At 44.9% G+C, this 11,925-nt stretch overlaps 2 protein-coding genes across 7 annotated transcripts in view; one reads left to right on the top strand and one right to left on the bottom strand.

Annotated features, from left to right (window-relative positions):
* Positions 1-112: 112 nt before the first annotated feature.
* LOC135390798 (mitochondrial GTPase 1-like) lies at positions 113-10,120 on the bottom strand. Of its 2 annotated transcripts, none has more exons than XM_064620711.1 (11): positions 9,923-10,120; positions 2,937-3,056; positions 2,803-2,867; positions 2,520-2,711; positions 2,360-2,416; positions 2,150-2,243; positions 2,021-2,082; positions 1,518-1,614; positions 915-996; positions 728-834; positions 113-348 (listed from the first exon to the last, which is right to left on the bottom strand). In XM_064620711.1, the coding sequence occupies exons 1-11, from the start codon at positions 10,047-10,049 to the stop codon at positions 212-214; spliced, it is 1,140 nt and encodes a 379-aa protein (XP_064476781.1). In that variant the 5' UTR covers positions 10,050-10,120; the 3' UTR covers positions 113-211. The 2 variants fall into 2 exon arrangements, with proteins under 2 accessions (XP_064476781.1, XP_064476782.1); XM_064620712.1 differs by lacking the exon at positions 9,923-10,120 and adding an exon at positions 3,125-3,181.
* LOC135390797 (rho GTPase-activating protein 45-like) overlaps positions 5,116-11,925 on the top strand; it is a 47,096-nt gene continuing 40,286 nt past the window's right edge. The window contains exons 1-2 of one of the 5 annotated variants that reach the window (XM_064620708.1): positions 5,116-5,464; positions 6,325-6,424. In XM_064620708.1, the coding sequence (XP_064476778.1) occupies positions 6,329-6,424 (96 nt within the window). In that variant the 5' untranslated portion in view covers positions 5,116-5,464; positions 6,325-6,328. Of the gene's footprint in view, positions 5,465-5,873; positions 5,955-6,324; positions 6,425-10,787; positions 11,484-11,925 lie in introns of those variants that run through there. The other 4 variants (XM_064620709.1, XM_064620707.1, XM_064620705.1 and 1 more) reach the window with 4 other exon arrangements.

Below are 11,925 nucleotides of genomic sequence, written 5' to 3'. Positions count from 1 at the left end.
CGTGCCTAGAATAAAAGGGCACACCAAAATGTCGACAAAATTAGGGAACCAATAGGGAGAAATTGGGACATCAGCACAGGCGTACGTGCGGAAGACAAACGCTTGTATGACGAATTGGGTGCAATTTTTTAATGTGTGTGCACTATACATATATACAAGCTTCCTTCGAAACAGAAACGTACAACACTTGGAGAATCCTCGTAGCGTACGTTCAACAACTCTCCACGCAACTTTGCTCCGTCAGCTGCAGCTTATCTACGTCGAGGACAACTCTGCCGAAGATGCCCTGACGAAACCCCAGGACAAAATGTGTGGCGGCTGCGTCGAGGTCAGGTTTCACGGCTAGACCTGCAATATTGCGTTAGAATTTCAGAAGCGCGGAGTAACGAAACGGAAGTAACTACGTGTGCAGACCCAAACTGGGTTTGAAAATATTACAGTAGATCCACGAAAGACTGTGTTCAGTCACTACAGGTTTTCCCGGCAATTTTAATCCAAGTGCCAGCTAAATTAATCCATGCCCCATAAAGTTTGCATGGCACGTGGATTAATTTAGCAGGCACTTGGATTAAAATCGCCGGGAAAACCTGTAGTCTTTTCAATGTCGTGATCGAGGTTTGAGATACTTTATTCCTAGGACATTCTTTTTTACTGGACCATTTCCAGTCGCGAATGATCGTCGAGAAATCTGCACATTAGCAGCGTTCAGTTTTCAATATGACATTACCTTCGTAAGTTCTAACTTTAAGTGTGGCCCTCAGTGCCACAGCCGTTTTGTAGAGCACCAAGCGGATGTCATCGCAGGGCTCTTCAAGACCCAGGTAATCTGTGTAACTGCAAAGAGGGGAAGGAACTTAATTATGTGAAGTGGCATTTATGTCAATCTGAACAATAGACGTTGCTCCAAAATTTACCTGTAGTTTCCATTCTTATTGAGCCAGTAAAGGAGATAGTCTGCCATGAGCTCAACACCAACGAGATTGTCGTTCATGTTTCCTACGTGGGGAAGCAGATTGTAGGGCAAAGTACTGGAGATAGTAGTATTATTACTAAAATGTCCAGTGCACCAGTCTGTGGTAGTTCACCTGCTTGATGACAATACACAGTCTGTGTGGCTGGTCTTCTGGTCCAATGCCAATACATACATTAATCTTTGACAATTTTGCTTGGTGACAATACATATTAATCTGACCATGCAGTGATCTACGTAGTCCTAGTCTAGTTCGCGTGAAACGTTAAAGGGAACTATCCGCTCCTATGCCAATACATGTGTGTTGGTAGTTCATCCTACAGGTGACAATACAAAGGCCTAGGTAAGTTCTCTTACTTTATGACAATACACACCCACCACCACTTATTGTTTGTGCCTTGTATTTTACGTACCTGATACCAGTACATATATGCGTGTGCTCACAATAAAAGCCGAGCCAGTTCACTACATTTAGCTCATAATAAATACACTGAAAGCTCATCAAGTGCTTGCTACAACAGGGAGTAGTCAGCTCTTGTGTGCTTACCACACAACGCCAACTTCAGCCCTACTTCTGCATCTTGTGCTGATGGAGTCATGATGCCCGGAGTGTCCAGCAGGTAGATCAACGGGTCCTCGGAGATCTGGATGTCGACAAGATGAGACCTCTCGTAAGGCTGCCTGATCAGGGCTACTAGGCCTTTTAAAGTATTTTTTTCCTTCACATTGAAATCTATATTTTTCATATTAGGATTTGGGTAAATTTTGAAGGATGACAAATGGTTCTCTTAACTTTTATAGTTGTCATGATTCAGTGGCGGATGCAAAGGGGGTGGGGGGGTGATCGACCCCCCCACAAAACGTCAGTTTATACATTGGATTTCCTTCTCTCCATTCCCCCCACTACGCCCCCCAAACAGAGGGCCTGGATTCACCCCTGTACAGATTATTTTACTACTGAAAACCACAAATAAAAGTATAAATTTTGCTAAAAGATATGCTGTCCCTGCAATGATATTTTATAAGGCTAGAGAATGAGACCAGACATACCTTAATCTTCATGAGCACAGATTTTGTCACTCCAGCCAGAGCGCCCACTCTGGTAGCTTGACCTGTTCGGCATAAGAACCTTTACTAAGCAGCGCAGACAAGTGCACATGGAAATTCACGAAATCGTACCTTTTATCTGCAGATACTTATGTCTCAGGGCATTGATCAAGGAGGATTTTCCAACATTGGGGATGCCAATGATCATGATATTGTAGTCGTATGCCTGTAAAAACATAATATGGAAGCTCAACCTTGTAGTGCGAGATCTTGCAGCTACAATATTACTAACGTCAGTTGCAGTTGGAATGAGCAAGTTAGGCCGATAAAAAATTATGTTACCTCTCTTCTGTTGTACCTATCTGATTTCTTGATAAGGTCTGTGACAAGAGGTACAATCTTAAAAGAATAGAGGGAAGGGGCAGAAGGAAGGAAGGAATCTTTGAGCACTTTTGATGTACTGTGATGTACATTAAAAGAAAAAGTGGTTTTTGTGCGTTACCTTTCCAATGTTCTTGTGGGGCTGTGTGCTCTTAATGTACAAAACATTCGAAATTCCTTCAGATTTCAACTGCGAAATGACAACATCGTCGTACTTTGAATGTGCCATGTCCATTTTATTCAGCAGCAGCACGTGTGGCTTTACTGCAGTGAGCCTACTGCTGAAGTTTGGGTTTCTCCCGCTAAAGGGCACGTGGTAACCAGTCAAGAATATTACACAGCTTGATGTGAAACTGGACAACAAAAACAGATCTAGCAGGGAACAGATATGAGGAAAAGGATATTCTAGCATCGTGCAACTCCAGGATGCAATCCACACTCTTGAGCTTTCGCTGCATGTCTTTCATACCTGCGCAAAGGCTTAAAGGTCTTAAAACAAAGTTCAGAGCACAGGAACTGATGGGAAAGGCTTGCTCACCAGTGTACATGTGTTGTGGATACCACCTTGTTAAATCTTTTGAAGGAAATGTAAACGTTTTCCGGAACGCTAACGCAGCTCCTTGTACTTTGGACGCCATACCTGGCTTCAGGTGTTGTACTGCAAGCGAAAAATTTAACGCTAACGCTGTTTTAGCATGTGCATGTCATAGTTTATCTTGTGTTTACCGGTGAGCGCATGGTCTGTCGATGCGGTCGATGCAGACCACTTTTCTTAACTACCACAATCCAAGTCAATCCAGACGAGACTTGTTTGAAGTTTCGGTTTTGTTGGTACTTTAACCACTTTAACCTTGAGTTAGAACTGTACCAGAGGCATCAGAGGAAACAGAACGCAGAAAAAAAAAAAATCTATGTTCCAGTGCTTGATGCACGATAGACTCCAGGCAAAGAACTCTAGGCGAGAAAAAACTCTAAGACAGGGATATATAAAAAAAGAAAAAGAAAAAAAAAAAAAAAACGCGGCCATGCTGCGAGGACCCTTGACCACCAACCAGAAGAAAGCTAACCTCTAAGACAATTTAATGAAGAATTCGGAATAAAACCAGATTTTCAGGCATTGCTTTTACTCTCGCCGGGCGTATTACTGCTGTCCTTGTCCATGAGATGCAGAACGTCTTCGTCTGCACTTTGGAAAACCACCACTGTACCTATATAATGTGAGGATTAGATGGGCTAAATAATGACGCACTAAAAAGGAGACTGAACAATTATGAATGCATATGAATTAATGAATTTTTAGAAGAAACCTGAAGCCATTAATTGTCAATAATGTCAGCTATAGCTGTTTCTCTCCAGGAGCAGATCCATGCCCTTACTTTGGGGTGGGGTGGGGGTGAGGGTTCCCCCCTCCCGGTCCACCACTGCCCCTCAATATCGTTTCTGAAGAACTAGGTATTTTTCTGGAATCGTTTTTAATATTTTTAGTACCCCATTTGGAAATACATCTTATTTACCTCTCGTGGTGTATCAAATTGAGATTTTTTTTTTTTCTGCACACAACGTCCAGCTTCACAATATACCATACCGCTCCTGTGTGTGTGTTTGTATATTCTTATTTTATGGTATGTCAAGATATTTTATGGTAATTGCAGTCAGTTATTTTCTGTATCATGTCCGTACTGGAGTGATTTAGCTACTCAAAAATCTGAAACGTGCAAACAGGAGAATGTAATATAAGAGAAAAAGTAAAATAATTCGCAGTAAAGTTTGATTTCTAATATTACGATTGATTTGATTTGACTTGATTTGAATGTAGGTGAAACCGAAACTGAATCTCGCTTCTTGGCAGTTCAATTTTACGGCTCTAGGTGGAGCCACGCGCCGTTCCGCTTGCAGATCTGTTTCGTGGCTGCACTGGTTGCACGATGCACGCGACTAGCGTGCCCGGCATATCTACTGTGCGTGCATATGCGCTCTACAGGAGGAGGTCGTGTATGCAGGCGCCGTACGCGCGAGGCGAGCAGGAATGCAACAGAGTGTCAGCTAATAGCTGTCAGCAAATAGTACCACGGAACAGAGGCAGATCCAGACCCTCGGTTTGGGGTGGGGTGGGAGGGGTCAGTTTCTTTGTTGAGCTCGTGAGGGAGGAAAGAGAGAGAAAAATCCCATGTATAGACTGACGTTTTTTTCTTTTTTTTTCCCGCAAAGTCGATAAACATCCAGTGTGCTTTACGGTAATTTTTTCCGGTTATTCTCTTTCTCGATAGGTTCCTATTAAATCCCCATTTGAAGTCTTCATCCCCTTCATTTTCGTTGTGTGCTGCTTCAGAACAAAAACTAATAAACAATAATAACTATCATTATGTCGTGCAAGTTCGAACTTCTGTACTTGCTTCTGATTTTGACAAAATAACGCCACTTAGTTGAAACCACTCAGGTCATGGAAGTGCATCTGTACGCGACATTGTTTCGCTAAGGCCTCGGCGCGCTCAGGCAAGTGTAGGAACACACCCATCATAAACTATTGAAAAGTCTCTCCATGCTATTTTATGCCTGGCGAGGGAAGAAGCGAGGGCCAAGCAATCGATATTTCTATCCTCTTGTAGACTACGGAGCTATATTGGATCTTTTAATTTCCACGCTCCGTTACACGCCAGTATAGATTTTTCGCAGATAGGCCGCGGTCGCCGATCGCAGCGCCTCTAGCAGCAAACCCTTTCTCCGCAACAGCTGGAAATGGTGGAACGGACTCCCGAAGCACGAATGGAATGACAATTAAACGCGATGCAAAAAGAAGAACAATTTCTGTGAATCATAGCTATTCAAACCGACTGACTTCAAGAACTTGCTCGCGCGTCCTTCAGAACGGAGTAGTAATCCGCCTGACTCCTCTGGAATGTGATTTGTGTTTACCCGAGGAAGGCCTCAGTTTCTTGCTTTTTTTTTTCTTAGCTTTTACAAGTATGGAGCACTGGTGACGAACTGTTTGAGTACGCATTTACTAGCGTTCGTTCGTCAAAACGAACGTGTAAATGGGGAATCTGGTTTAGAGCTACGGTGAAAATGGTTAGTTCATCCTCTGCATTTCCTACGTTTCGCATATCGCGAAGGCATGCATGCATGCTGCGCGTGATGCATTTGAGGTGTCGCCTATTTTGGCGAAAGCAGACGACTGTACATCATTTTATCGCTCGTCTTCTGCGTGTCTTTAGAGGCAAATACTGTCCGATTCCTCCTCTAGTCATTAAACCTGTCGCGCATTGCCTCACCATATGCAAAGATTGGTAACACTACGAGAAGCTGAAAATGGAGCTAAATAAAGACATATGTTTACATGCGGGAGACACACTGGCCTAAGCACCGACATGTAGTCTTTGTCTCCAGAATGGGGAGTCTGTAAACATGCTTTGAGATCAGATTTGTGAGCGAGATAGGTTTGTTTCGTGACCTATAATCCACCTTCGGCTGTGGCAACATTGGTTAGGGGTGTGCATTTGCAGAAACAAGTTCTGTTATCTGCGTTAAGCTCTTAAAACGGGTATCAGAGATGTTACAGGTGAAGCTTTATTTGCATATGTATCGACACTTGTACTCTATCTTTCTGCTTCTGTGTGTACGTGCGTCTAGGTTGTATCGACGATGTCAGATACGTCTGATTGAATGCGCGTTGTTTTTGGCGAGTGTTTGGGCTATTCTAATGAACACAGAAGCAGAAGTGAGCTGGAAAGATATTATCAGGGAGAAGCACGATAACGAAAGCTTACACATACACTCCTATTTAAGAACAAGAAACAAAAGCTCATTGTGAAGGTGTCTTCGGTCACATCTTCAGAAAATGCAGCTGTTATGAGCATGGATAGTGCATATCGAACAGTGAAATTGTGGCACATGTGACTTAGCTATGTGTCCTTTTACCTTTTTCTCAGCTCCATGGAGCACTTTGGCAGAAGAATCAATTCAACACTTGGGAGCATCAAGGGAAAATATGCCAAAAGTGCAAGTGCTACAAACATATCATGCACTAATGTAAGTTGCCCTTTCACACATATCTGTTCCAGTTGTGAATGGAAACACGCGGGGCCATTTTCTTGTCGTCCTTCTGTGCTCAGTATACCAAATATATATATGTATATGTATAATATATCAAATTTGCATAGAGTAAATTTACATGCAAATAAAACCCGCAATGTAAACATACGTAATTAGTGTCCGTACCGTGTCTCATATAATTCGAGCACGTACTCTGAAATCACAAGTATCATAGGCTGTGTGCCTGTGACATTTTTTATCCTCTGTTTTGTGCACTGCATGGGAAATTTCGAGCTCTCGCTGACAGGCAATCAATCTGACCATCTTGATACATGCACAGTCTGTCTTCGGCTGCCACCTGCAGTAGTCGCAGGGAAAGATATCTCACGTTGATACAGCAGGTTCCCGTCTTTGGTGGTACGAAACAAAACAAAACAAAAAAAGTAAAGAAATAGTTTTTCACTTGTAATGTACTGTATGCACGGTATGCAGCTCCATGCCAGAGAACATTGTGCACGTATATCATTGTGTTCGTATAGCCAATTTGTGCGTGTCTGGGATGTTATACTGTATAAAAAAAAATCGCACAAAATGCAGGAGATATTGAGTAAAAATCTCGCGATCATTGGCGTTAAAATTTGGTTTGAGGCCTCGCTAGTAATTTATCCACACCTCCCCAACACCCCCTAAAATCTGGAGGATTCCCCCCCCCTAAAATTTTGTGAGATTGCACAATATTTTGTCAAAAGCAAGTAAATGCACACCCTTGCGGAGCCCAGCACCCTCACCCTCACCCTGAAGTCTGCCCTGTATCAAAAGGGACTTTAGGTGCACTCTACTCTACCCCCCCTCCCCTCCCGCAAGGACGAAATTCTGGGTAAAACCACCGAGTCTCGCAAAACCTCATCTTTAGAATTCACAGTGCTTTTCAGACATGATGGACCGAAGCATTATTCACGAGCGAAAGAGCTACGTTTGCATGACAATGAGTTGTAATATGAGAAGATAGCTATTTTACAAAAAGACACCGAGGGGTTCCGGAAATGGAATCTCCCGGGCCCTGCATTCTAAATGACGTTCTCCTTTTCAAGGCGCATCTCGACCTTGGCGAGCGAAATCCGAATGAAAGCGAGGGCGTACTCTGGAAGGTCCGGAAGTGTCCCGCCAGAAATGGACGAAAATCAATCGGACGGGCGGAGTAGGAGATGCGCGCTGGCAACATTGTGGCAACGCGCGCGCTCGCTCGCTCCCGTTGTCGTCTGCTGCCTTGATTTGCTCGAAGTGTCCTTATTTTTGCGCTCATTTTCTGCGTCATTTTACGACGCTTATCTCGTCGGCGTGTTGTTCTGGTTGCAGACGATTGCTCGGACAGCAATCCAGAGAATCCGGTGCTCTGTCGTCTGCTAACGGTTGCGTTATGTGGGCAGGGCTACGCGAGCTCCCGTCCGCAGTAAACAGAAGGCTACGCGCTTTGGACTTGGCATTTTGCTCGAATTAATTAATAATGCGGCACGTCACTGCACGCTTTTCGTAGGACGAGGGAGGACATTGAATATTTCAAATTCGACAGGAAGTCTCCCTGGGTAGTTAGAATGGTACGATCTCAGCAATGGAAGCAAGCAACTATTTGCATCGATGTGAACCTGTTCCAAGTTCTACAACTTACTGGTACGGAGGTATTAGACGCGTAGAATACGGGTACCACGAACACCGAGACCCATTCCGTTCTAAAATCAAGGCAGTGATCGGCACCAGTGAGTGGTCACGTGCTTTCGAGAACCAATGGGAATGCCGAGGCAGTCGCTTCTCTGACATTAGAGTTTGACGCGGAAGTTTGCTTTCGGGTTTGTCAACAACGACACATAGAACAACAACAAGAACAACAACTTCATTTTAGACGATGAATGGGGAGTTTCATCGCCAGGGGGCGATACTCTACCCCATTGCTGGCAATGCATGAGGCAGTGTGTTCTCCTGAAGGGTATGTGGGTAGACTATTGAGACTCCTGTCAGGCAGGATAGAAGACCCGCGCCGAAAGGCGAAGCGAGAAAGGGCACGTAAAATATTAATAACCTTTTATGAGGTTAAAGCAAGGATAATGAGAAAAACGGCAGTAAATTCTGTCGTTTCTGTATAGAGCATTCACTAGCATCTGTAGAGCTGTATAAGGGGTAATGTGTCAATAAAAATTAAAAAAAAAACGTGGGCAGGCCACTGGATAGTAATTTTGAAAAGCAGTTGTTCCTGCGAGCTAATAAAGTTTTTTTGGTAATGCCATTTTCAACTTCACGCTCTTCGTATTTATTTGATAGCGAATATTCCAACTGTGACGTCAAAGTAGCTTGAAAGTAACGCGTTACTTTTAAGAGTTATCTTAATACCTTTCACGATTGAATATTTGGTACTCTACTCAGTAACTTTTTTTTCTCGGTACTCATTAACCTCACTTAAATACTTTCTGCGAGTATCTTGTATACAAGCCTGTCGTTTACATGTTTCTCATACACAATTACGACACTTATCGGAAAGAAAACAAAACTGAAAGAGTAAATTTGGATCCACGATCCTCTATGGAAGTCGGGAAGCATTTTCGGGAAACTCGATTCCCGATTGCAGCTGTTGCGGTTCCCAAGGAAATCCGTCCTATGTGTGGGGGCTGTATATTGATGTGAAAAAACGTTCCATCCTAACGCTCTATCAGTTATTCTTTTTTTTTTTTCCTTCAATCTTTAAACTCTCACTGTGACCCGGTCGCAGCTAGACGCGGGACCGTCAGCTGCGCAACGAAAGTTTTCGACTGCGAAACCGTCTCCGTATTACGGGAAATTTGGGGCTTCACTTTGCGGAAGCCGCATGCATGGGGGGCGTGGAACTAGAACGCTCTTTATAGCTTATTTTTTTTTAACGGGTATATGAGAGATAGAGAGACAGTATATATAGGCGGCATCTGCCATGCGGGGGTTATACGACCTACAAGAACGAAAGAAAGAACTGGAAGACGAATAAAAATAAATGAGGGCTGACACATATTTTTTTGCTAATTTCTCTCTCAACCAGAAAAAAAGAAAAAGAAAAAAAATGTTCGACAAGAAAGGAGGAAAACTGCGCGGTGGGGCGCGCTCGCGGAACGGGGAGAGAAACATCGAATATTTATATGGAGATTTCATATAGGAAGTTTCATATAGGAAAGCGTACGCTCAAACGCCCTCTGCCGGCCACCTTGCTGAAGAAGCTACGCGTTTGCTCTTCTACGAATCTGAAGGACGTACGATGTCCCTCTCGAAGCGTCACATGCGAGTTCAATAAAATTTCAACGACTGACATCCTTCGAGTATCTTCCGCGCCAGTTTTATATCAATCGCTCACTTCGTAAGAGACAAGGCAGAAGAAAATCGTCGCTCGGAGATGGCCTTTGCTCAAAACTCATTACCCCCGACCATATACAGTCCTTCCACACCCTCTTACACATACACAGCAAACAAACAAAAATATACAAACGCTGATTGGAGGCAAGCGTTGAAAAGATTCCGGCGATCCTAGCGCGCAACAGGAGGAAGAGGCGCCGGGATCCCGTTCTCGGCTCGCGATCGATCGGGACCAAAATACCCTTCCTGGCTGCATGGAACCTCAGCGATCGAAGCGGCCGACGGTAACGCCAGGTAACAGCGCGGCCGACACAGGTGTGGGAGTCGGCGCAACCTGTTGGATGTGGGCGATATCGGGAGACAAAAACCATCTCTGGAATATACTCTGTTCGTATACTGCCTCCGAAGATCCGCGTCCCTGTCCTGGCCATTGTTGCTGTCGTCGTCGTCCGACCGTGAGGAGTTCCTGGTCGAGGGAGTTTTGTCGCTCCGCGTTTTTTGTGGTGGCGGATTTGATTGTGCTTATACAGTTCTACGTGAAGGAGTCTCGCGGAAGTTGTTCTTGCAGGATGTGAGTTCGAGGTGTGTGAGTCGACGCTATAGAGCGTTCACGGTGATCAAGTTTGTGTGAAGAAGGATTACGATGCGCTCTGGGAGGACGCGGATGGCGTGGTATCTGTTTGTTTGAAAACAGTGGCCGTTGGAGACCTGTTTCGGAGTGCCGTCAGAACGTGGGATGGGCAGCGGAGTGTCTGGACGTGGGATGTACAGTTCGAAAAGTGGACGGATTGTGTCGTGTTTTGAACAGCCACGTAGTGGTCCACTTGGCCGGCTGCCGACCGCGAGATCTTCGTCGGAACGGCTTCACGAGCAACCCGTACGCGAAGTCGCGTCGCGTTGTTGATTTTACGCGTCCTTGAAGTTCTAAGACAAAAAAAGAATCCCGGATGTAACTGAGCACGAGGCGAGATACACAGCAGTAGCAATATCGTTTCCTGCTATGATCTGTCGCTTTCGAAACATCCTGAGCTGCCTTCGAAACAGCAGATGCTCGACCTCCAGCGGAATTCCAGAACGTCAGAAAGAAGACGAGGCACAGGTCGTCCTTCCAAACTCTGTTCCTAAAGCGTTAGCGGGATATGTCTATCCCCAGTTGAATCCCGGATTGGATATGGATGTTCGACACCAGTCACCGAGTGTTCTACTGCATACATCTGGATTCTTGCGGCATCGCTCTGGAATACGCAACGTGTGCTGAACGTGTGGAATAATTTCGTGGAAGAGACCGCGTTATATCTGTTCCACTTGTGACGGCTGTTATCCTTGGTCCGCTACAAAGTCCTCGCTGGAGACCGGGTGCAAGATATCCATCTTCTTGGCCCCCTCCCTGGTGATGCCCTAGTGATTCCAGTCGTTGTTCGGCCAATTGGATGCCTGTTTACGCGGCAGACGTGCTGTGGTCCTCGGTGTTGAGAACGCTGGTCGTCCAGTGTGGTGCGGTACGATGAGCAGTCGCAAGAAGGTGGACGGGGCGTCGTTTCGCGCCTTGACCAATCCAAACACTAGTCGTCGCGCCAGTTTGCCTTACCGTAACGTGATGGACTTGGCCAAAGCTCTCTGCAAGACGTGCCGTCAGCGGAGGGCCAGCTACGCCGCCGGGGTCATCATCGCGTTGCCCGGAATTATACAGGTGCGCTTGCGTCACGTAACGTGGTAGTCTCTGAGGTATAGTGCCCGAGGGTTGTCGGGTGTATTTCGTAAAAAAGAAAAAAAAAGAAAAAGAAAAACATCCACACGGCGGCACTTTGAGGTGCGATGCATAAGCACCAAAGCGAAATTTCTGTGCCGGTCTTAATCCGAGCCCCGCACTCGACGTACCAGCGAACGATTTGTTAGCAGAGAGGATGAGGCAATAAGCTAGCTGGTGTATACGTGAAAAACGGCGTTATTTTCTCGAATTTGAAGAAGCGCTATATAAGACAACGATGTTGAACGGTCCTGCCTTCGAACTCAAGGACATGATGCTTTCTTTAAAAAAAAACAAACAAACTAATTTGTAGTGCTAGGTGTCACGAGTAGATGATCAAATTATATGTGCTATGGAAGGATTTCCTACAAAAACATATCAATTT

The sequence above is a fragment of the Ornithodoros turicata genome, chromosome 4 (genome assembly GCF_037126465.1).
Source record: "Ornithodoros turicata isolate Travis chromosome 4, ASM3712646v1, whole genome shotgun sequence".
NCBI lineage: Eukaryota > Metazoa > Arthropoda > Arachnida > Ixodida > Argasidae > Ornithodoros > Ornithodoros turicata.
Note: the sequence above shows the minus strand (reverse complement) of the source record. Positions and strands in the feature narration are given on the sequence as shown.